Consider the following 25,017-nt stretch of genomic DNA (forward strand, 5'->3'; position numbering starts at 1 on the left):
TTATAACTATATCTATTCTCTTGCTTCGTCGAGCTGCGCGCAAGCCAATTTCCGGACGAAAAATGTCTCGCGCAAGAATGTGACTTCCGGACCCGAAAACTACGCAGACCTACGCAGGAAGCACTGCTGTGTTCCTGCGAGAAAACTAGCTCGGCGCAATTTCCGACGCGACCGGACGAATAAAAGATTCTGAACGTTGCAATTAAGCGACACCCCCGCACAATTGCACGCAATTCCGCGAGAATGCCAACTTTCACCCACGGGCGACGCGGTATCGCGTTCACCGCTCATTCCCGGCGCTCGTAATTCGATTGCGAGTCTTCGTTATCCGAGGTATAACCCGAAAATAGCTCCGATCGAAGTCGTGTGGCAGCGAGTGCGAAACGTTTCCCTTCGATTGTCGCGCCTTCGCGCGCGAACCGACCTCCATCGTGCGTTTACGTTTACGCGCATTGCTCGCGTGCACAGTACCTGCTCAAAACTATTGTACAATTCGCGCAACTCCGTATTATGTACATTTTACCCGTCGCGTAGCGTCGCATCGCGCGTCACGTCGCGTCGGTTCCCATAGGACCCAACAAAAATTCTCTTTTCGGTAGAAAAATTCAAGCTTTTGCGATTTGGTTCTCGCTCGTTTTCGAGCACCGAGTTTAGCAGCGTCGAATCACCGAGTGGGATATGTGAACGTGCGCGATATTTTTTCGATTTTTCGCCGAGCATGTCACACGGCGCGGCGCAGCGCTGTTATGGGAGAACGTTGACAAAATGATCATTGAAACGAGCACAAAGGCCGGCGTTTATCACGCACGCGAGCGAATAATTTCCGCTTTGTCGGGCCTGACCGCGGCCGTGCGTCGCGTCGAGTCGAGTCGAGTCGTTCGTTAACGGGGGAGAACCCGGGTTTCTCTTTAAACCCGGCCGAACGGGTTGACATACCCGCTCGTTAAGAATTCGTTTTGCAGTCGACCCGATCGACCAAGTGTTTGACAAACGAGCCCAGAGGATTCCGGATACACCGGTTGCACGGCCCGGTCGGCCGGTCGACTTTTGAATATTGAGAGATCTCGGATCGCGACCATGGGATACGGGCCGTGCGACCATAGTCGCGTCGGCTACCGTATATCGGCCAATAAAATTTTCAGGTCCAGCATTACGAGCCACGGGATGGCTCTCTGCTCGTGAATCGTTAACGACCGCGGACCGTTCATTATTAACGAGCTAATTCTACGCGACGCGAGATGCGCACCGTAATTGTAAGTTCGGCTTGATCTCCGGATCGTCTCCCTGCCCGGGAATGCGAGGCTTACACCAGAAATCTAGCGAGTATGTTCGCTCTGTTTATTCCGAGTAACTAATAGACTGCGGATCACGATACGAAATAAAAATTCTAACGAATAACCGCGAACTTTCGTCGAAGAAGCACCCGGCCACGGCCGCTTGGGAACTTTCAGCAATTTTCCGGCTCGATCTACTTTCGTATTCCTCTTGATATTGTGTGTTAGAAACTGTCGATACTCTTATCCATTTCTCGCGTTTTAAAAAGCCCAGGAGAGAGGAAGCTCGCGAAACAGGCCAACCCGAACACGTTTCACCGATAAAGTAAAATCTTCGAGGCGTTCCCTCGCGCAATTTTCTTCTCTTCTCGATATCAACGATTTCTCTTTTTCCATTTTGGAAAATCATCTCGACGGATAGGTCGCCAGGGACTGTCGAACGAATGCCGGAAGTAGCATTCGGTGGAAAACAAATACATACATATCTATAAGAAAGAGATCACATTTACGACCAAATTCGACGAAATATTGGGGAATACATCAATTAAAATTCATTCTTCTATTCAGACAGAATACACATTATTGAAACGCTCGCAACCGAATTACTCTCGCCGTTTCAAACAAACCGTCGTTTTGCACGCATGTTCGAGGGCGCGTGTACTTAAGGAAAATAAAGAGAAATTGATTTCTTCAAGATTCGAAACCAGATTGTACCACCTTAACACCGACTTTTACGCGTTACACGAGAGAGAGAGAGAGAGAAAAATTCAGCGCGGCGAATTGCGAAACGAAAAATTGATTTCTGCTTTCGTGCAACGTCACGCGGCGTTGTATCGTACGGCAGAGGATTATTATTCCTGCCTAGACTTCTCGCGTCGCCGCGCCGAAGAAAGGCTTTTCGTCTCCTGAAGTTAATTACCAGCTTGGATCAATGCGTTACGCAACCCTTCGCCGGATTTATTTTCCATTCCGCGTAGTTTAATTAACCGGAGACTCTATGCAGATTAATTAGCCGGGGATAATAATTCATTACCCCGCTCCGCGCCGCGCCGATCCGCTGCATGAATATGCAAGCCGTCTTCGGCGCTGATTACAATAATAACGACGAAAGTAATTGCTTTCATCGTTTCTTTACCTTGTACCCCTTGTAGTTGTTATTAGACCGCGAGCGCGGGCGTCTCGCATTCGCGGAATTATGCGAATTTTCCTCGATGCGAAATTTGTAGCTTGTTTTCGTTCCGCGATACCTCGTTATTTTACATACTGAACTTCTTTGTGCAAATTTACATTTTTCGTAGAGCATCTTTTTTTTTAATCGGTGTTATCGTTGATCAACGTCGTAGATTATTATTAATAAGATTTGATGGATTTATAGAAAAACTAGCTTCTGCCCGCGGCTTCGCTCGCATAGAAAACCGTTTAATGCCTCGGAAATTGATATTGTTTCTCCATAAAACCTTTTAACCCCCCATTCACCCCTATAGAGTTTTAATTTTATGTTATGCCGCCATCTTAGATTTGAAACCCCCTTTTCACCCCTTAGGGGATCAATTTTTTAAAATGCCGAAACAGGTGTTTGATTAATTGTATCAAAGAGCATTAAGACAAAGTACGAAGTAAATCCGACCACGACAACAAAATATTCCTGATACAAACGTTGCAACCACTTTTCACCCCCTCGGGGGTTAAATTTTTTAAAATGCCGAATGGATGTTTGATTAATTATATCAAAGAGCATTAAGACCAAGTTTCAAGCAAATCCGACCACAAATAAAATATTCCTCGTACAAACGTTGCAATCCCTTTTCACCCCCTTGGGGGTTGAATTTTTTAAAATACCGAAATAGGTGTTTGATTAATTGTATCAAAGAGCATTAAGACCAAGTATCAAGCAAATCCGACCACGAACAATATATTCCTCATACAAACGTTTCAACCCCTTTTCACCCCCTTAGGGGTTGAATTTCGAAATATCCTTTCTTACCCCTTATACAGATCAAGAAGGAAACCTCTGTACAAAATTTCAGCTTTCTAGGTCCAAGGATTTAGCCTGGGCGTTGATAGGTGAGTGAGTCAGGACTTCGTTTTTATATATATAGATACATGAAGTACTTCTCATTACTTCTTATTACTGTTTAGCATACCAAATCAGTTTATGAATTATAATGCTGCTCCGTAAAAATGGTATGAACTTTCCGTTCGAGCCCATAAGTGAACCGCGCAGTTACTGTACGCAATCTTTTAGAATTTCAGGTAATCCACTTTCCTCTCCATTCTTCATAAATTCAGTGGAGGATAAATTGCTCGATCTGTTTAGACGGTGTGCTACTTCATTGTTCATTGGTAATGAAGTGGTTTCTGCGACAGGTTTATTAGTTCCCCGCTATAGCCATCCACTATATTGCGGAAAGGTATCCGAGCGATAATAATCAGCAATACTCTTTAGCAATTTTTCTTCGTAAATGTTCGCTTCCCTGCAAATCGCGGACGATTGATTTGACGTTTATTTAAATACGAATTATTCCGCAATTTTCTCCTTACTGCTATCTTTCTGTCACACAGTGCACATTCGAAACATCCGCTCGAAACTTTCGCTGCAACAAATCCACAAATCCAAGAAGCGTCGCCGTTGACACCGACGCGACGCGATGCGAGAGCTCTCGAAATCGCAATCGCATAATCGCGACATGATACGTTGTCCACAGAAGCACTGTCGCCCATTACACTACTCATCGATCAGCATAGCGAACACAGCATTCCTTCCAATTAAGTATAACATCCGGTCGAACCGAATCACGAACATTCGAATTCCTTCCAGTTACAATTGCGGGGTATAGCCACAATAACGAGCCTAAAAATCGAATCGAATTCCCCTTCCAATTAAGTATAACACATGTAACCGAATTTCCGACGTTAATTCCGCGCAGTTTTAATCAATCTAGGATATAATCGTTTCGAAATCAGTTGACAGGAGGGAGGATGGAGACTACGCGGAAGATTAAATTTCACTCTGGCCATGCCCAGCGAAACTTTCCCGTTTGCCGATTCTTATTCCATCGAGAAACGAACGCGCGCGACGGAACTCCCACGAACTTTCGGAACTCGTTCCCAACCGGAAGTCATCGCGGGAAAAGTACATCGACGTTACATTCCGAGTTTTCCTTCTGAAATTCTCGTCGCTCCGAGCTAATTGCAAGTTATTCAATTTCTTTCTCACGTTATGCAGTATCAACTAATTGTTCCACCTAGTGAAAAAAATCCAAGTAGTATATGAATCAATATTAAAAAAGTTATCCAAGTCTTTTTAAGAGTGTCCGAAGTCCGAATACTACATATGTAGTGGGAGTCTCTGTACATCGGAATAAATAATATAAAGTGCAGTTACCTCATCTAATATTTTCAAGAACCCTCGTCCGCGGAGGATTAAAACTTTTACGTAGTGTACATACGATGTTATGAAAGAATAATGTATGTATATATACATACGTATGTATGTATTATACATAGATATCGAACGACGGTGTAGCTCGCTAGTGTGGAAGTAAAAGCGTTCGCAGTCAGCGGCAAGTTGGTACATCATCGGAGGGTAGATAAAACTTGTGAAACACGGGGTTTGATAAGACCCAGATGACAATAATGAAGTCACTTTATCTTCGTACCGTGTCCGGAGGAGAAAAATCGTTAAATGAACGTCTCCCCGAGCAGAACGATGCTGCAGGATGTTTCGCGACGGACGTGAGCGTTCGTTTAGATTTAGATAGCCACCGTTTCTTATGAAACGGTAACGTTTACCCCGATAAACTGATATTTAAGGAGACGTTCATACAATGTTCAAGATCCAAAAATGGATTCGGAATTTTTAAAAGTAGTCGTTCATTTCTGGACTGTTGGTGCGCGAGATTCACGATTAACATTATTAAAATATTTTCGAGACACGAACTTGTTTTCCTATCCTGAGGATCTAAAATTTGAAAGCTTGAAGACAGAAAGATTGCGAGATTGAGAAATAGACCGAGATTGTATGGCTTAAAGCTGTTTGATTCCCTCGACTTGAATTTCCAATTGAACTCACCATTCCAGAAACCTTCTCGGTTGCTTTATATTTAGAAGTTCGGATTTCAGTCTCTCGACTATTGGTTGTACCAATATCCGATCTTCGATTCTGACTTGATTTGATTCTTGTCTCGTGAACCTGACTCCATCCAATTCTGGATTCTCGTATTGCTTCTGTCCATATCGCATTTTCATGCGCTGAATTAACAGGATCTCTATTCCAACTTGTTCTGATTCGCGGCTTTCCTTTATACACCGCACCGTCTTATTTTTTCATCTTGGTTGTAGAGTAGAGAATCAAACTGTACAAATCCGTTTCCAGCTATAGCATTTAAAAGCTTTATGTCAATTTTTAGTTTGAAATTGTGGGTCGATCAGTTAGACTCTCTACGACCCTAAAGAATTCTTTTAATCTTTCTCCTGTTTCAAATGACACCCACCTATTTTTTGGTTATAAATCCGGCATAAAAACCTAGTCTAGTAATTGATAATACATCGTATAATTAACAGAGACGCGAATTTTGTTCAGTTTTTTGTGATTCTGGCCCACTGCGAAGCGTCGAAGAGACAGTTAAAGAGAACGGAACAAAACACCGTGAGGCGAATTCTAACCATTGCATTAGCATCGTAAGTTATCTTCGGCCCGGTAAAAGGCTCGACGTGTTAAGAAACGTGACGCGAAAAAACCAATGAAGACGCGAACAGCGTGGTCTGGCAAATTGCGTTTAATCCGATGAGACGCGACGCGACGCAACGCGCGACGGTATCGCGGTTCGATGGAGCAGCAGTAATAAAAATCTCGTTATCCGACTTTGCCGTGGCTTTCATCGGCATGGGAATGAAACTTTCGTTTCAGATGCTCGGAACGTTTAACTAACTTCGGTCACAATGGACTTGTTCTTGCGCTCCGCCGCGCCGCGCCGCGCCGGTGCGCTTCAATTAGACGCGTCCGAGCTCTAATCAACTTGTCTCTTGAATCATTGACGTCTTAATCTTCCCGAAATAGAAAAGCTCCGCCGAGCTGCGAATTCCACCCGGTACAAAAGACCAGACCGACATCCATGCCTGCGAATTGCGCACACGGTCAAATCAAATTGACTTCGATTAAGCTCTGTGTATGAACTTTTGCGAGGAACCTCGTGAAATGCGAACGGTATACATATGGAGCTCGCTGCCTGTCTTTCTCCACGAGGTCCGTTAACCCAATCAACATTGTGGAAATCGTAATAAGCATCGTTGCGTGCAAAAGCTTCAAATACCTATAAAATCTTAATTATGTAACCCTAACGAAAATAACATTGCTTACAACATTTTCTGAAACATGTGTCGTTCATAAAATATGAAAATAATTTAATAAAGAGCTGTCACGTGTTTCACGCGTAACCATGCAAGAAATTTGACATTCTTTGCCTGTAAGCGTGAGACCGTTGTGTGGAATTTGCGAGTGTGAAATTTGATGAAAATTCTAAGAGGTATTTTCCTGCAGGGACGAGAACAATCGATCCACTTCGATTGTATTATCTTCGAATGCAATACCTCGAAATCGCGACCTTGTTCTATTTTATGCATGGAAGCTCGAAGAAAATTCGCAAAGGGATGTGTCCGTCTCGAAACACGCCGCGCCGCGCGCCGTACCGGTGCGATGCGATGTAGAAAACTTCGAAAGCGTCTTACTCTCGATACATTGTATATCCTGCGTTTGAAACTGACTACACCCGGGCGTGGTCCACGGAACGAATTGAACGATCGATTTCCAATTCTGAGCGTATACAAAACAGATATTCTAAAGAGACATAAAACGAAATCATAAAAAGGAACTGCCCGTTTCTTCTATAGAATCCTATAGAACGAATTATCTTTCGCTAACTTGAATTCTTCGAGCTCAAACGATCAAAGGACGAAGATTATTCAACTTCCGCATCAGTGAAAACGATCTTCCAGAAAAATGTCAAGATACAAAATACTTTATCTTCGAAACTTCGTTTCAAAATATTGTATTGTATCATTGTGAAAGTTGTCGAAGAAAGATTAGGACAATTGGCGAGATAATACTGGAAAGTTCAAGACAGCGAAGTAATACCGTATTTTAAGGACACGAATGAAAGTTCAACGTTCACTTTTCCCAATATTTCAAGATTCCCTTAAAATGTCACTGGTAGAAAGAGAGAGAGAGAGAGAGAGAGAGAATTGTGAAATTACTAGAATTACCATGGAAAGTTCGAGACATTTAGCGAAGTAATACTGTACTTTAAGGACTCGAACAGTTCGGTATTTACTTTCAAGATTCCAATGAAACGTCGTCAACTACCTTGAGATATACGTATGGTTACGGAAATTAACCCGAGGAGGATTGAGGCAATTAACGAGGCAGTACCGTGCTTTAGACACGCAGACCGAATAGTGCCCATATTTTCAAGTGTTTCAAGAGTCTAGTCAAATATTCCTCTGGTCTACTAAATTACGATGTACGATCGTACAATTTATCGAAGCGAGATCAAGAAAATAAATTAGGCAGAGTACTGTCGTTCAATTGATTATACATATTTGAAAAGAGTAACATAAATGCTGACAAACCTAATTTGATATCGGTTCGGTAGTTAGTTAACAAATTGTAACAATTTTAGGACAGACCGATCAAATACAGAGCAAAATCAGATTACCAATTTTCGTTTTATTTCCCCTGGTATTTTCACACGGAAGTTTCGAGAATATATCTGACACGTGGCAATCATCGATACACATGTTACAAAATTACTCAGAATCATTTTTATTAAAAATTCGAACAGAAAAAAGTTAATCTCGCTATTGTAACCTCTCGGCTTCTGGCAATGAATTTTAATCGTAATCTACGTTTGTTAAAGTTTAATAACGCGAGGGACTTTTTCAGAAGAACCATGATCAAAAATATATCTACGGAATGTTTAAACTAGAAATGAAATGGATCCAGGCTTCGTAAGGCTTTTAAATGCAAAAATTCTCCTCCACATTCTAATTCTACTTTTTCGTATTAAATCATACTTTCTAATAGTATTGCAGTTGCACCACGATTTTCGTACTATCGTTTCGTACACCGTTACGAAGTCCTCGAGATATCAAGACATCAGCAAAACGACATAAACAGCAAACCAAAATGCAAGAAGAAAAAACAATAGAAAAAGGCAACATACACGTGGAAGCAGCACAACGATGGAAAATGTAAAACGTACGGTCAGTGAAAAGTGAAAACGCATCCTTTAAAACCGAGTTACTTTTTTCAAAGTAACGTCGACCAAAGTACTTGAGATTTTTCGTGAACAGCATAGACATAGAATAGACATAGACATCGACATAGATACAAACGAGCAAACAGCAATGGGAACAGATCCCCGCAAACACGAAAACACAGTTGTTTCGCAAGTTGTATTCGGAAGAAGGGACATGTCCCATTCACCAGACGTACCCACCCTCTTGTCGGTCTAGCCTCGGTGCCAGGCAGCAGAGCGGTGTACCTGGTCTGCGCATCGGTAGGCAGAACAATATCAACGCTCTTCGAGCGGATGCTCTGCTGAGGAACGGCCAAGGTGTCGGCGTTCTCTCCTTTCCCATTTTTATTATTAAAACAGGAATCCACTGAAGCGGCACGGTCCCTCTTCAACTCTGGTACAGTCAAGAAAATATCCCTAACCACGAACTTGCTCTTGCCGACGCTGACGTTATCGTCTTCGTCGTCATCGTCGTCGTCTTCGTCGTCGATCTTCTCCTCGTCCTCCGTCGAGCTGACAACGGCGGGTAGGTCGCCGGGGTACGAGGTGAGAGCCTCTTGCCTGGATAGCTTAGGGGATGCGATGGACCTTCTGCGTTCCCTTCCTGGGAACAAACCGCCCATGATTTCGCTCGAGTCAGGTTCCCGAGTGTCCTGGATCGCTTGAACCACGGGTTCGGATTCAACGACCGTCGACGCATCGTCGCTAGCCTCGTCGAACACCAGTTTCTCGGTGAAGGTGGTCAGAGTGACTCTGATCTCCGGGCTACCTTCGCTCTTTTGCTCCAGCTCGGAATCCTCGTCGTCCGAGGTATCGTCAACCTCGTCGCGAGCATCGTCCTCTCTCGACGAAGGATCCTCGTCGTCCCTACTCGAGTACAGGCTCTTATGCTCCTCCACGCAAGCACAATGATAGCAACCGGACACCTGGATCGTCGGCGTCTCCGGCCGTCGGATCCCGCCCAAACTAGTCTGCCCTGGTAATCCATAGATCCTCTCGCATACGTCGAAGCTCTTCGATCTCTGTCCACTCTGTAGTTGGGGTACTCGCAACGTAGCGGATCTACGTCCTCGAGAAGAGTCCTGCGACCTAGCCGGCGAACAGGACGACGAAGAGGACGAAGTAGTCCTCGCGGATCTAGAGTCTCGCGCGTCGTCGTGACGCTTAGCTTCCAGCTGGATCTCATCGAACGACGCCGAGCGTACCTGTTTAGGTACCTCCAGGCTAGACTGCGACTTCATCTCGGCTCCCGTGGGGGTCCTCGACCGCTTGAACGTCGAGCGCAGCCTTTGCATCCTCACGCGACAGCTATCTGCTCAGAACCAACGCTCTGATACTTTCGGATAATGGTCTGTTGCTGATCAGAAATACGCCCTTTTCTTCTTCTTCTTCTTCTTCCTCCGAGGACACCTGATCCTCGTCTTCTTTTACAGAGGACAGATAATCTTCCTTTTCGGAAGACACCCGAGCCTCTTCTTCTTCTTTTTCTGAGAACGCCTGATCCTCTACTTTTTCGCTTACAGAGGATACTTGATACTCTTCTTCGACTTTTTCAGAGGATGGCTGGTCCCCTTCCGATTCAGCTTCTGTTTCGGAGGATACCTGATCGTCTTCGTCCTCCTCTTCGTCTTCCGTGTCCTCCAGGTGGATCGAGCCCCGATCAAACGCGAGCCAATTTCGATCGATCCACACCTCGATCAAATCGATGCACCTCGGCGACGGGGAAGCCGACTCCAGCTGCCCGAGACCGCACCCTTCCGCCACCTTCGATCTAGCGGCCGGTCTGCAGCCCATCATAAGTGACCTCGGCTTCTCACCCCGGCTTCCGCGCTTTCGATCCTCTAATTTCGCTTCTTCGATCCCGCCGGAGGAACTAGACCTTTAACTAAGGTAGTGTTCTTTGAATCTTCGGAGGATGCACTCGATCTCTTCACCTTGCAATGTTCTCGGGGTGTCTGTATTTGGAGTTTCGACGGAAACTGTTCCGCGTTGTCTTTTGTCGTGGGCAGAGTACCTTTACGGGTATCTACGATTAAACTGTAGATCGTATTTAGCCAAATGTTCCACCAGAAACGGTTTTACGTCAAATATTTTTCCGAATATCTATACTCGATTTGAAACACCTTCATCGGAACTTGATCGAAAACAGTTCTACGCGTCGAACACCTCTCCATGGTATGTTAGCTTGCTGTACAAGCCGATACCAGACACCGTGTATATTCAAACGAGGCTGCACCGAGAATGGATGCACATCAAACACCTCTTCGAGTCTGTCTACTTGTTGTACAGATTGCGTTTACTCAACCGAAGCTGCACCAAGGAAAAACATTTATCTTCCCGAGAACATCGTTGATTGTCTATCGCCTGTTACTCTCGATATAATCCTCACTGTTCTCGCTATTAAACAAAACTGTCTCTTCTCGTCGATTCGATCTAGAACCATTATTCGTGAACGTCGCGCTGCAAGGTCTCTCGTTCATCGATTCTTAACCGGGGTTATACGTTAGTTGGAGTCACAGAGCCACGCCGATCGCGCGGATTAATTAACGCCACCAGATCCTCTCTAGACACCGGATCCGAATAGCTGGTCCACGGAGAGACCCGGGGGCTCCGAGTTTGCTAAAATTACATTCCGATCTGGGACACATCCGACGCCACGTGGAGCGGGCGACGTGTCCCCGAGAGCCGCGCAGAATTTGCAATTTAAGCCGCCTTACCCGGCCGACGGAATTTCCTCATCACCGCGCCCCGATGATCGCACTCTCGCAAATTAAACGCGCTGCCCCGACCAACGATGAAATTTATTCGGGGGCGTCCCCTCTCCTCGATCGTTACGAACCCTTGCAATTTTATCCGAGCAAGGCGAGCAACACGTGGGGCCGCGTAACGAAATCGCGTGCACGCTCCTCGGAGCGGCGTCTAGATCCTTTATCCTCCCCGAAAATTATCGAAGCGCGCACCGCACCGAACCGAGGCTCCGAGGACGCGAACTCTAGTTCTCTGATCATGGAATTTCTCCAATGTCGCAAGCTCTTCGATCATAGAGGCGGCCTCTGCTCTCTACAGAATGAATCCCCTCTGAAGATTGAATCCTCCAGAATCCGTATCCACCAAAAACTTCCACTTGCACCAGCATCGATTGCGCCCATCGGCCATCGAGGATCGTCGAGCTCCCTGTTCAGCAATTGAACTCGCAAGATTTCCACGAACCTCAAGAATCGAGTCCCGAGTAGCAGCGAAGCCGATAATCGGCCGTTCCGAACAGCTGATCCGCCGATATCGACCGCTCCCCCAGTCGAAAGGAGCCAATTAGACGGGATCGGGTTAATTGGCCGATCCCTCGGTTGATCTCGGTATTCTCGGAGCCAGGATCTCTGTCCGAATGATCGCAACAACGTTCGATCCTTTCGAACCAACGGATGAACAGCGTGTTGTTTCCCGAAGGGTTGAGCCTGTGTCGGACTGGTCGCGCAGATTGGCCAGCGACGCGTGAACCATAGCAGAAGGTCACGCGTCACCGTCCGACAGGAAGAACCTTCGACGACCTCGGCGAACCTCGCCGCACGTGAGTCAACCCTTGCCTCGTTGCTTTCGCCTCGCTTTCTCTCAGCTCGGCTACCAGCATCGATCGGCAGAGTCAGCCTCTTCTGCAGGCCCGTTACTTAATTTCTCTCGGCGCGACAAGCGTAAATTTCCCCGGATTAGAATTGCAACGATTTCATCGAACTTGCGCGCGACCTAGCTCAGGTGATCTCCATCGCGATGGATGGAGGATCGTGCGGAACACGCTCTGGGCGAGCACCTTAACCGCGTGCTACCATGGAACGTTCAATGTTCTTTCTTGGAGACCTCGGCGAGACCTCAAAGTACGCCAAACACGTCGATTATCTTCGGGTTGATGTGCCAACAGTACTCCTCAGACTTGGACCGAATCTTCTAACTGACACACAGTTTTAAAAGTTAGATCCCAAGTCCCAAGTTGTTCGAAAAAATTAAACACAAACTTTTCAGTTCCATCCCACTTAACAGAATGTCGAAAGATCAAAGACCCGCAGTTCCAACAACACTGTTCAAAGTCAAACCATAAGTCCACGTTAAGACCTCCGTGATACCCTCGGTCTACTTTGAAGCACCCTTACACACTGAACTTGGAATCATTCCGCGTTCACTTCACAAATCGCAAGAGAATCACCGAACCTGAAGACCTCCGGATAGAGATCCTCCGAGGATGATCGAACAGATTCTGGGTCCTCTCTAAGATGCAGGATCTACGCTCTCGGTCAGATCCCTCGTCCAACACGTTTTATCAATCAGACTTCTCTTCTCTTCCTCCACACTTCCCGGATTCCGAAAGATCAAAGATCCTCGGGCAAAGGTTCAACCGCCGCTCCGTTCTAACAACTAGAAATCAAAGAACCTTTACACCTCCGCGTTGGCGGGTGCCCAAAGATCAAAGATCCTCGAGCGAAGGTTCAACAGCCACCGGTCTCTCTCGCAGCACCTTCGTTTAGACTCCCTCGGTATCGAAGTTCCCTCAAACTTGTTCCGAATCCGAACCGGATTCTAAACGTGTCTGAATCGTGGTCGATCGATCATCGGACACAGGGACACTGGTCCAGTCCTCGTGACGCGTGCACGCGGACCGTTTTTTCACGGTCTTTCACTTTGGTTGTGTGTTTTCCGATTTTTCTCGCGTGTGTGTCGCGCGTTGCTCTCCGTCTACGTTTCTTTTTTCGATCGACCACGAGTTGGGGAGTCAGGGTGAGGGCGGGCGAGAGAGCGAGACAGAGACAGAGAGAGAGAGAGAGAGAGAGAGAGAGAGAGAGAGAAAGAGAGTGAGAGAGAGAGAAAGAAAGCAAAAGAGAAAGAGAGAGAGAGAGGAGACCACGGAACACAAACGAGTACGCGTGACGTGCCGTGACAGGGTAGACTGGTCGGACTAGTGACCAGGGCTCGGCAGTGCCGGATGCCAAGAGATTCCAGGTGGGGGTTCAACACTGGCCTCTCGTTTTCCCTCTAGGAGAGCTTCCACCCTCTCCTGCTCTCTCTCTCGCCTAGCAGTCTTCGGTCAGACATGCGCCCTCCGACATCACCCTCTCTTTCTCCGTGTCTCCCGCTCTGCTCGCGTGTCTGTGTGATGGTGTACACAGACAAGGGAACGAGGAACACCGATGCCGGTGACGACGACGAATTGGAGATTGCGCTACGTGGTCGAGTATCGGGGAAAACGTGTGACGCAGGAAGGGCAGACACGTGTGGAGCCTACCCCTCTTTATGGTTCTTCTTTCTCCTTATCTCTCTATCTCTCTCTCGCGCGCGCGCGTTCTCTTTCTTTTCCTTTTAGTCTGTTTCTTGGTCCAAAACGGTCGGATACAGCGAACGAAATTTCTAGGAGTATCGCTTATGATATTCCTAGATATATGTTTTTTGGTGTAGATTTATTATCAAATCACACTTATCAGATTTTTTATTGAAAATGATAGTGTTCCCTTTCGTCTACTGTATTTGTCTTCTTTCACTCGCGTCATTTCTCCTTTCTTTTTCTTTTCGCTAAGCAACCCCTCGAGCACATTCAGTCTACCGTGTTTTTATTTGCCACAGGCCACAGGGAATTTCGAGGCAGATACCGCTTCCGAAAACCTCGTGTCCTCAGGATCGAGGGTTGTCGCGAAGGGTTTGCGGTTTTTTGGTTTACGGCAACGGGAATAGCCAGATCGGTTCGCATGGTTTGCCTTTTTTTGCTTGTTCGTGGAACTTTCGGAGAAATTGAGTGGGCGATCGGGATGGAAATGGCGTTTCTGAACGGTTGATTTGTTCAGAGTTGGAAGTGGGAAAGATGGTCACAACTGTGTGATGCGATTTACGTCGAGCTTGTACGAGATGCGAGCACAAGTTCCCGGAAATAATTGGTAAAAATTGTCCGGTTGAGTATTTGCCAAAATTTACAGAATTAATTAATTTTTTTATTAATTTAACAAATAGTGTCTAAAGTATACCTAAAATAGTATCTTCGCACATTTTATTTCAAATATCCAGAGAATCTATACATATTTTCAAATATTCTTCCGTGTAATTCGAAAGAATGAACAAAACCTTGAAATTCTTATTTAAATAGGAGTATGTATTTTGATTACTACTCCAAGACATTTTACTTTAGATGTACCTTTAGATTTCAAAACGCTTCATCTTGCTGCTTATGCTCCTGGTCAGTAGAAACACAAAGTAATGATCCGACATAAAACGAAAAAATTAAACGATTAAACTATGTATTTTAGTTCTACATATAATACTGTTTTAATTATTACATATTTCCAAAAGATTTTATTTGAAATGCACGTATATCGCCGAACGCATCTTGCCGATGATGTTACCAGTAAGTAGAAACAGCACGGTAATGGTCAGACGCGTTAGCCAAGTCGCGCGCAATCGTCGCAAAGTACCCGGGGGGGGGGGGGCGGGCGACAGAACATGCGAAATTCCATTCCTCGCAATCTCGCCGACGGATTTTTCATGAGAAATCGATATCTTCTCGATTGCCCCGCGATTTCCGGTTGATTTCGCGCGAGTGTGAAAATTCATAGTTTTATCGGCACAGAGTAATTCGAGAAAAGTAAATATCGTTACGATGAAAACTCGTTCTTGGAAAATAAAAACAATTGTTGACGTCGTTCCCGGAACGACGGGAGCGCACGCGAAAGTTCTCGTTTCGATACATCGATTGGCAAAACCGAGAATTACACAAACATTTTTCCCATTACGAGTATCGTTGCGCTGAAAGCAGTGCAAATATTTCTGCGTAAATAAGGCCGTGCGCTCAATTGGCTGCAATAAAAAACATGAACTTTCAAATAATTCCGATTAAAATTCAGGGAGATTCCGGAAGAAATATTGTATTATATATAAAAATAGATACTTTTGATCGATGCACACGATGCGTTAATAAAAGTCGCTGTGTACATACTTTCGCTCAACGAAAGAAGTGACGCGACGACGAAACGGCCTGAAACGTAGATTCCGTGGGCGTTGTGGAAGAAAAAAAGGTAGACGTTACTTAATTAAATATCAGATACGAGACACGGAGAAAGAAAAACGAAAAGAACAGGCAGCTCAACACGAAACAGAAACACTCGACACGAAGATTTCGTAATGGCCGTCGCGTCGTTACGTTGATGTCGGAACAGATTGGCTACGTCACCGGTTCTCTTTTTTTTCTTCGTGAATTCGCGCAGCCACCGTTTTTCTTTCTTTAGCTCTGCTAATATCGATTCGTTTCTTAAACAATCGGACCCATTGAAAGTGCACGCCAACCATTTGACCCTTACCTCTATTTATCTCATATCTTTTGCTGTTTAATTCTTTTAAAAGAGATATCTTTTAGCGACTCTAGTGATAATTTTTACTTTTACAGTGGAATTTACATGCATTTTGCTCAATTATGTACTCGAAACGATTTGAAAAATAAAATAAAAATTGTTTGCATCGATGATGGCAAGACACCGGGACTAAATTTATATTTCTTCAACTAATCATTTGAATAATTTGCAGGTATTGTATCGACATTCCTCGATTCCCTTAATCTTTTTACCGTTTGAAATTTCTCGTCAACATCGACTCTTCTGCCGAAATAAAATATGACAAATACTAAAATAAACTCACTGTAATAACGTCCCATTACTAAAGAAAGATTTGACTTTTCAGAAGTTGAACTGGGTCAGCTATTTCGCAGGTAATTAACATCGATTCGAGTCAATAAAGGCTAACAATAAATTGTCACGAGAGTCTTCTATGTATCTCGATTAAACCGCAACGTGTGACAGTCGCGAAACGTGTCTCCAATAGTAATTGCAAGTAATTATTGCCGAACAAAGCGCAGCGTATTTCACAAAAATTCTTCTATTTTCGTCAATGGCAATCGATTATCGCGGGAAAAAGGAACGAGCTCCGGTAATCTTTAGAAACGAAGCTACTAAATAATAATTGATATCGATTAATACATAGTTTCTCGGTGGTTTCCGTCGGACTGCTTCGCTCGGACCGGATTGCAGTAGCCTCATTTCTATGCAGAATAATCGATACGACCGATTAGCATCGCGGAGCATTTTCAGAAGTCGTCGATTTATAATAATCAACAAATGGAAAACATCGTACGATAGTAAATCTTTTCGTTCGAAAAATAGAGCGTTTAATCGCATCCGAACTTGATCGCATAAAGAATTGATACACCTTCTTCGCTTTTTCTATGATTGTGCGTGATTACGGAACGTTACATCTCCCGGCTGATATCCATTTCCCAAAGTATTAATATTTGATCGCGGTACGGTAATGTTCGTGCCATTGATTGTTTTTGTATCCGACGAGTTTATATCATTTTCGCCACTATACATAGTATGTATTACATACTCTTTATACTTTATACTACACGAACGAAAAAACGAAAGAACGAAGAAGAATAGGAGGAACGCTCTTCTGGTGGGAGGTGAATCGTTAAAAGTTCTTCCACCATCATCGTTCGAAAGTTTCGCGCGTTTACAAAAATAAACTCGCCGTTTAAGTGTTATCGGTTTCTAAAAGGTGCTGAACCTCCGGAGTTGGAACTGCACCAAGAACAAGCAAGAGGAAAAGCAATCAATAAACCTTGGGTGAACACGGTAATTCCGTTCTAAAATGCGAGCGAAGCAGCAGTCTATCGGTACGTAAAATATGAAAGTACATACTGGTTTTCTTTGAGTCGTCGCTCGACTTTTACCGTGCTTCTCGCACTACGCGAAACTCGAATGCCGAGGGCTGCTGGCCACTCGATAACAACTATTCTCCGTGAATCATTGAAAATCGCACGGTCGTCGCGTCGCATCGCGTCGTCTCACACAATCAGATCGAATCTAATCGCTCGACAACCTGGCGAACCGCACATTGCTGCGAATGCTCGTTTCATTTTTCCTTAGCGATCGTTCCGCGATATGATTCGACTCGATATTAACGGATACCACCTTTTCAGTAAATCAACGTAATTCCTATTAGACTCTTTCAAATTCTTTACCCATCCATCTTTGGATTTTGACAAATAAGTAATCTTCAAGGATGAAAATACAAAAACAGAGTTCGTTTTCGATCGGTTAGGCGTGCGTCGCGTCGTCTCGATCGTATATGGAAGTATAGGGGAATGAGTCAACGACGATCGCGTCATGCATCGAACGATCCACAAATCACGAGACACGCGAGAGCTTTCCCAAGAAGTCACGGATTTGTATTTGCAAAAATGTCGAGGCTGGTCGGCGGTAAGTTATGCGCATATGTAATGCCGATGTTATACATACGTATGTAGGTATACATATATCTACACGATTCTTTATTCCCGCTCGGTTCACCTGTTTTACATGCCGCCCCCCGTTTAATCCTCACGCACGCGAATATATTACGCTCTGCCGCCACTCGCGCCCTCTGTTTATGTACTGTCAACACGCATAAATATGTGCGCAGTCAAGAAACCTACATGGCGATGCGAAATTACTGTCGGAAGACTTGCCCCGTGTGCTTCAACCGTCGAAGGAGCTCGATACTAAACGCGCTAAAATCAACTGACACGTGTGTTCCGACAGGGAAAATTCTACACACGATGACGAATATTTTCAACTTTACACAGGGTGTCGCTGGTTCGTTGTAAAAACCACTTCAAAGATCTTTGTGCAAAATAAAAATTGTCTGTATCGATTACAAGAGAAACTGGTCATGGACGAACAACGCGTGGAAGCTCAACAACGAAACGAAAAATATCGCCGTTTCGGCGAAACAGCGTTTTCACGGGAGCAATTAACGGAAGTCGTTTATTTATCTCGATGAGACAAAGCGGTCACCGTCCGAAAGAAGATCAGATCGTTTCCGTGCGAATAAATCAAAATTTTCGAGGCGAGAGTTTGTAAGCTTCCGGGGGCCGCCGCGCCGCGCCGCGCCGCGCCGCACAGTGGTCTAAACGGGCCATTTAGCTGGACAAAACCCAAAAATGGAAATCTCGCAGAAAATTTCTCGCTTCGGTAAATGAGAGGTAAGGTACCAGGTCAGAAGAATCACTGTTGGTTTTTCCCTTTTTATCACCCCATAATAAAATATACCCCCACGAACAACTCATTTTTCATCTTCGTATTTCGTCATCGTCATTCGACACCTCACTATTCATTAGTATATCTCGTTGTGAACATCTAGTAGTGGAAATATTTGTGGAATTTTTCATTCTATGATGGATACACCAGCATGAACCAAAAGAACAAAACTCAAATAAAACTTAAATATATTGTTTATTTGCTTAAAAATGAATGTATACTTCAAACGTATATAGCATTCAAACTCTGACAGTCTCGCAAAAAAACCTTTAAAAACCTTTAGGATGGAACATGTTGGAACATCTTTATAGAAGTCTAGAGTGTCCGAAAAAAATCAATTTTATTAGCACGAACTTGCACCTTTGAATTTGAGACAGTTTTTAGTAATTCAATGTCGATATACGAATCATCTCTATGATTCTCTTCCACGTAAGCCACAAACGACACAAAAAGATATCAAAACATGGTTGGAGTAAAAGTGATATCGTATTTTTGGACCCCTAAAATTTATGCAAACAATTTTGAAGATTTATAAATTTTTTAAAATTTTGAAAATGATTTTTTTTAGAAAATTTTTGTACAAATTTGTCGGCCTAAAAATACGATGTAACTTTTATTTGAATCAGTTTTTGCTATCTTTTGTCGTTTGTGATTCATAAGCACTTACATAAAACGGTCGGTTCGGAAGTGTTTCGGTGGAAATGCCCAATTCTCACCACGATGTTTTGAACATTTCGGATAATCTGGCAAGAAAATGTTTCAAACAAAAGTTAATCGATACTCGGTCATCTATAAATCCCAATAAAAACATTTCACAATAATTTTTTTTTAATAAAAAAAAATATATATATATGTTAATTTTTTAAACGCCACTAAATATTTTTTATTACATATTGTTGTAGCTGATGTCAAGACGAATCCAATGACCTACTTAACTACGGCTTTAAGTCTTAAAATAATGCTAGAATAATTTTGTCCAGCTAAATGGCCCGTTTAGACCACTGTGCGCCGCGTCGCACGCCGCTCGAATCACCAAGTCCAACGGCATTTCATCGTGAAACGCGACTAACAATCATTATACGCGAAACGTGTGATTATAAAACGTTCGCGGCATGCTAATCGTAATACTTATTGTTAGTTTACGCCGAATTCGTAATGGTGCTTAACGCGTCGGCGTTTTGTTGCCAAGAAAATCGGTGATAAATTATATTAATATTCTATAGGATTCTCAAACTACACGAATTATCATCGGTGAGTTGAAAAAGTATTCAATCACTACATTAAACTGTGATAATTTCGTCGAAAATTATCACAGGGCAATAACTTTTGACTCATTTTAAAGCTGGACGCCTTTGGGTTTTCAATTATGCTGTTTAGAGTATTTAAAAAATTCGAACAGCATTTTTGACAGGTGGTGTACAGATGAAAAATGGAATTTTTAGCGCGGCGCGGCGGTTGCTGCCGCGAAATTATCAAAATCGCTTCGCATCCGATTAAAATTCACGCAGGAGTGTGTCCATTCAGCCCGACCCCAACCATTTAAACGTGCCGACCTGCATTACGTTCATCCTATTAGCGAATCTCGATTTGCGACCGAGCATCCAGGGAGAATGCTCTGCTCCGCGTTCTGCAATAAAAGCGCAGTCGGACGATTAAATTTGAAATGTCAGCGCGGGCGGTTTCCGTTTCAGGCAAATCCCTTGAAATAATTTAACGAGAACCTGACAGCCGTATTCGGGAACATCCGACGGGAACCGTTCGTTTCACTTAACGCGAACAATTCGGGTCCGAAGCGACGCGACGCGGCGGCAGTGTCTGCTACTTACTGTCGTCTTGCCTCGTCTTGTCTTGTGTCGTCGCTTCTCTTTCCTTCTATTTTTCTTCTTTCGCTTTCGTAACTTATTCAGTAGTAATTAAATATGCTTTCAAATCAAAAGAAACGTAAAAACATTTAATCAAAACATCGTGAACTCGTTTTAAATTGCATACGCGAGAATGACCTTTTATGTATTTCGAAAGGTTTGTAAATCGTAAACGATCTCCCGACGAAACCGCCGAGGTTATTTATTGGCGAACCCAGCGCAGCGGTATCAATCATAATTAAAAAACCTGACAATCTTGACCCCATCGGCGCATGGCGCGGCGCGGCGCGTAGGCGATAAGAAACAGTTGATCAATTATACCGTGCACAATCGAGCGGAATAGAAGAGAATAATAAAAGGTCTCGTCGCAGCTCTGAGTTATTACGATTACTCGACGGATTTTATGCATCTATTTATTCAGCAGTGTTTACCGATGATTTCGTTTTATTTCCGACGAATCGGTAATGCTTAAACGTTGAAATGCATTTGCATGCGACCCCTGTTGACCTGGATCTGTCTAAACAAATGCGCGCTTGTATAAAAATCCGCAGCCTCGTATTTTGAATAACCAGTGCGTTACCAGTGCGAGAGTATGACTGACACAATTTATTCCTACAATTAAACATAACATTTTACACGATGCTTCGAGCGAATAAAATTTTATGAGAACGGAATATACGTGAATTCAATGGACCAATTAAACTAAATCAATAGAGAACTCTTTCGACGAACTAAAAATACAATAATAAAACTGCGTGAAATTTTACTAGATCTCGCGTTTAATCGTCCCAGGAAGATTTTCCTGCAGCAATTGCTTGCTCTTTCAGTCGACGCTACGCGTTAATTACGATTGCGGCACTCCGTGTCTTCGCGAATTCCACAAAAAATGTCAAAAATCCATTAGCCTCTCCCCTCTTCCGTTTTATCGAAACGGTTCGTCGAACACGCGATGAAATATTTTTCCGTGGAAATTGCCGCCGGAATCAAATAAACAAACGGGATACTTGAAAGGGCAATTCAATTTCCATGACGAACGCAAAACCGGCATAAAATAAAATTTCATTTCCCGGTGCTAATACAATATGTACATAGTTTCATTGACTCGACAACGACGTCAAATGCAATGAATTCCAGAAATTTCTTTATTCTACGTAAAGTTTTGATAAACTATGAAATTCTGAAAAATGCGTCGTCAAAGGCAATCCCCCCCCCCAAATTCTGTTAGATTTTTCGTAGATTTTGTGAATAGAAAACTCCGTCAGGCCGAATTCGGCATCGTTTACAAAACCACGCTTCTTCTTTACCGCCTTCAGCGGTTTCAATCGGCGAAAACTATGAAAATTAAGGTGAGAAAACCAATAGCACGAATGGGACATTGTTCCACGGGTTGCCAAACCTTGCGAAAAGAGTGTTCTGCGTTTGCGGTTCCGTCGCGTCGCATCAGTTAATCAAGGACGGAAAAAAGCAAACAGCAAAAAAGTATATTCCATCCACGGCCACGTCGGAACTGTTCTTTTTTCACGGAGGCGTCATGTCGAATGGGGAATGGACAAATAACGAAATAACTGTAGGAGCAACGACCGTTGAATAACTTTCGCAAGAATCGCTGGAAATTGTTTGCAATCGTCGGTCCATGTACTTACTGGGTGTCGTGTTTGTTGCGTGCGACTTACCGTTTCCGCGGAGGAAACCGCAAATTTGATATTTGTCGCGTGTGAAACACTTGAGAAATTGTCAAACGAGAAATTTCTCGACAATTGAAATTTCGGCAACTTGGTGTTGTTCTCGGTATTCGTATCGAACCTTGAATTACAATTTTATACTATAGTTTGAATAACAAGATGTGTTTCATGGTTGTACAACTGGGAAAGAACGAATTAAATCCAAAGGGGGAAGAAAAGCCATAGACACCAGCACGCGGATCGGTAAATCTACCCTAACTTCTTTCACAATTCAATTTCCCCGCCTCCCTTTGTGTATCAAAAGAACATCAGACACGATATTCCGTAATCTGGCGCAGAAGCACAAGAGGCAAAAGCAATTGAATGAATAGAAACGCGGAATTAGATGGTGGCACGAAAGCACGAATGCATCGTGTTAAATGATTCCATCGTCCGTAACGCGCTTCCGAGAATGCCGGTCACGAAGAAAACTAATCGGAAATTCGGTCAGAAACATGTGCCAAAAGATTCTATGTGTATGTATGTATGTATGCACTTACACAATTAGTAATATCTGAGTCATCAAAAGTCAGTTTCGTGTCGTGTTCCAGAAACCACTTTGTACATACAACTTTGGGGAGCAAAATTTGGGCTAGTGGGAGGAGTTAGGGCCAGAAGGTGGGGAGAGAGAGGCGTGGCCGAGGCGCTATCCGGGGAATCGCGTGGCTTCCGCGCAGCGCGGTGGGAGGTGCTCCTCCTAATCCCGATTACTCGGAGGGTATGCTCGAGGATACTCTAACGATTCTGCGGGTCCACTGGTCCAGTTTATTCTCTCACACACCGTTCGCTCGTATTGCCAACCTGTCCTCCGACTTAACTGACTTTTTTGGCTTGTCTTCGCGGCACGGAAATTGCGTGCCCTCCACAAAATGCACCCGTTGTCCTAGCTCCGGCGTGAATCCGAGCAACCTACAATGCACACGAGAAACACCGAGATGGTGGTATACGATCAGTCAAAGGGCTGGCTGCCCTCGGGGGACGGGGCACACACACCCTTTTCCACGATCCACGAATGGCTGGCTCTTTCGTTCGGTCAAACCTTTTTCGATCGAGAGAGAGAGAGAGAGAGAGAGAGAGAGAGAGAGAGAGAGAGAGAGAGAGAGATTGATGAACGGTTATGGAGATGGAGAGGGTTGATACAGCAGAGGCTTTCGGAAACGTCCTGCGGCCAGGTTGCCCTCGATCGAAAGAGAATATGTATTCTGCTTTACTCTTTGCTCGGTCGAACTTGACGAAAGCGAGGCTCTAAGCCGTAAATTGTATGACCTTTCGCCTAGGCGTTCACGATTATACATACATCGTCCAAAGCGTAGAGCGGTAACGGGGGCAGGTAACGACGGGGGGAGAGGGAGATAAAAATGATCAGGGGGAAGAATACATTTTCATCTAATTTCTGTGGCTCTATTAAATTGATTGCAGAGCATACCGAGACATTCGCGGGTCGATGAAATTTGACAAACTGATGCAGAGGTACAGCGAAGCGATCAGCAAACTGACAGAGTTTCTTTTTATCACACCTCGTGTTAAACAGCTATGGATAGCTTTTTATTATTACTAACAAGATTCGATCGATCGGTCCACCGCTAGATTAGTCTTTAATGCAGCTCGTTGAAAAGCGGACGGATCAGCTAGTCTGCGGGATAGGAAATCAAATAGGGAGCGAGGATTCGACAGTGTCTGCGAATCGAGAAAAAATCAAAAAATCAGGGAGAATGGAAACCGCAGGAAAACGAAACAATGCACGGAAAATCTATTGCGTGGGTCGGGTTCGCGGTTACAGGCGCAATGAAAATTTCAACGGGTTCGAACGGAATCTCGGGTAAAATCGGACGAACTCAAGTCCGGCGTTAATTCGATTAGACGCAAGATGTGTCCGGTTCGGTGTTGTTTTTATTTCAGCCGTCGCGCCGCGCCGCACCGCGCCGATTGTTTCGAATTGAACCGTCGCGCGTCGCGATCCTCGATAAATGTATGTACATATGTATATGCGAAACCCCGGACGATCGCGCGGCACACCAAACAAATTTTCCTGAAAACACGGGACACATCGAGAAACTGTAGGGAAAATTGTTCTATGACAAAATATGAAATATTAAGACTACTGCGTGGATAATACTCCAAGTATTATAATAATAAATATCATATACAGGTAACCGTCGAACATGTATAAAATTGTAGTTAAACACGAGAACTAATTCTTCGATTTAATTGTAATTCAAGTATGTAACAAGTTATTCAAATCGTATCTCAAAACTTTGTCCATTTTTGTTTAAAAATGGTCGGATATTTCATACAATTACAGTTATTATTATCGATTCTGATTAGTATTACGCTTTGCAAAAAATATCTTGAAATTTTCGCTTTAAATATTGACAAACTGGAATTCAGAACTATCTGAAAACTCTGCTCCGGATGACCAGTTTTGAAACTGTACTACGGTCAACAGTCTATATGTATATGTAGATTGAAAAAATGAATACAAAACAGTATTCTGATATCTTCTGTACGTACGCAAAAGTCCTCGAGCGAAAAAAACGCGTAAACATCGACACTCTAGACCAGAATATTCTCTCTAGACTCTCTCTCTCTCTCTCTCGCTCTCAGTGGTTCGAAATCACTGGACTATGGCAGCTTAAATGAAGATACAGGATAGCGATGCAGGTTTTAGTTTGGAGTACATGCACAATATGTATGTATATCGACGGGACGATACAGAAAACAATAAGTCGGTGGAGGATGTTAATGAGAGAAGCCTCCGATTATATGAGAGC

General features: G+C 43.9%; 2 protein-coding genes across 8 annotated transcripts in view; both read right to left on the bottom strand.

The window, feature by feature from the left end:
• The window catches only part of Rdga (retinal degeneration A), a 60,760-nt gene extending 50,896 nt beyond the window's left edge, over window positions 1-9,864 (bottom strand). For all 3 annotated transcript variants that reach the window (XM_076443126.1, XM_076443135.1, XM_076443144.1), the window contains exon 1: window positions 8,771-9,864. In XM_076443126.1, the coding sequence (XP_076299241.1) occupies window positions 8,771-9,864 (1,094 nt within the window). The remainder of the gene's footprint in view (window positions 1-8,770) is intronic.
• A 13-nt stretch (window positions 9,865-9,877) lies between these two features.
• LOC143218345 (uncharacterized) lies at window positions 9,878-23,015 on the bottom strand. Of its 5 annotated transcripts, none has more exons than XM_076443493.1 (2): window positions 13,486-23,015; window positions 9,878-12,970 (listed from the first exon to the last, which is right to left on the bottom strand). In XM_076443493.1, the coding sequence occupies exon 2, from the start codon at window positions 10,364-10,366 to the stop codon at window positions 9,878-9,880; it is 489 nt and encodes a 162-aa protein (XP_076299608.1). In that variant the 5' UTR covers window positions 10,367-12,970; window positions 13,486-23,015. The 5 variants fall into 5 exon arrangements, with proteins under 5 accessions (XP_076299608.1, XP_076299617.1, XP_076299594.1 ...); XM_076443502.1 differs by having other exon boundaries at window positions 13,475-23,015; XM_076443479.1 differs by having other exon boundaries at window positions 13,469-23,015.
• Between the last annotated feature and the right edge of the window lie 2,002 nt (window positions 23,016-25,017).

Source organism: Lasioglossum baleicum, chromosome 2, assembly GCF_051020765.1.
Source record: "Lasioglossum baleicum chromosome 2, iyLasBale1, whole genome shotgun sequence".
NCBI classification, from domain to species: domain Eukaryota; kingdom Metazoa; phylum Arthropoda; class Insecta; order Hymenoptera; family Halictidae; genus Lasioglossum; species Lasioglossum baleicum.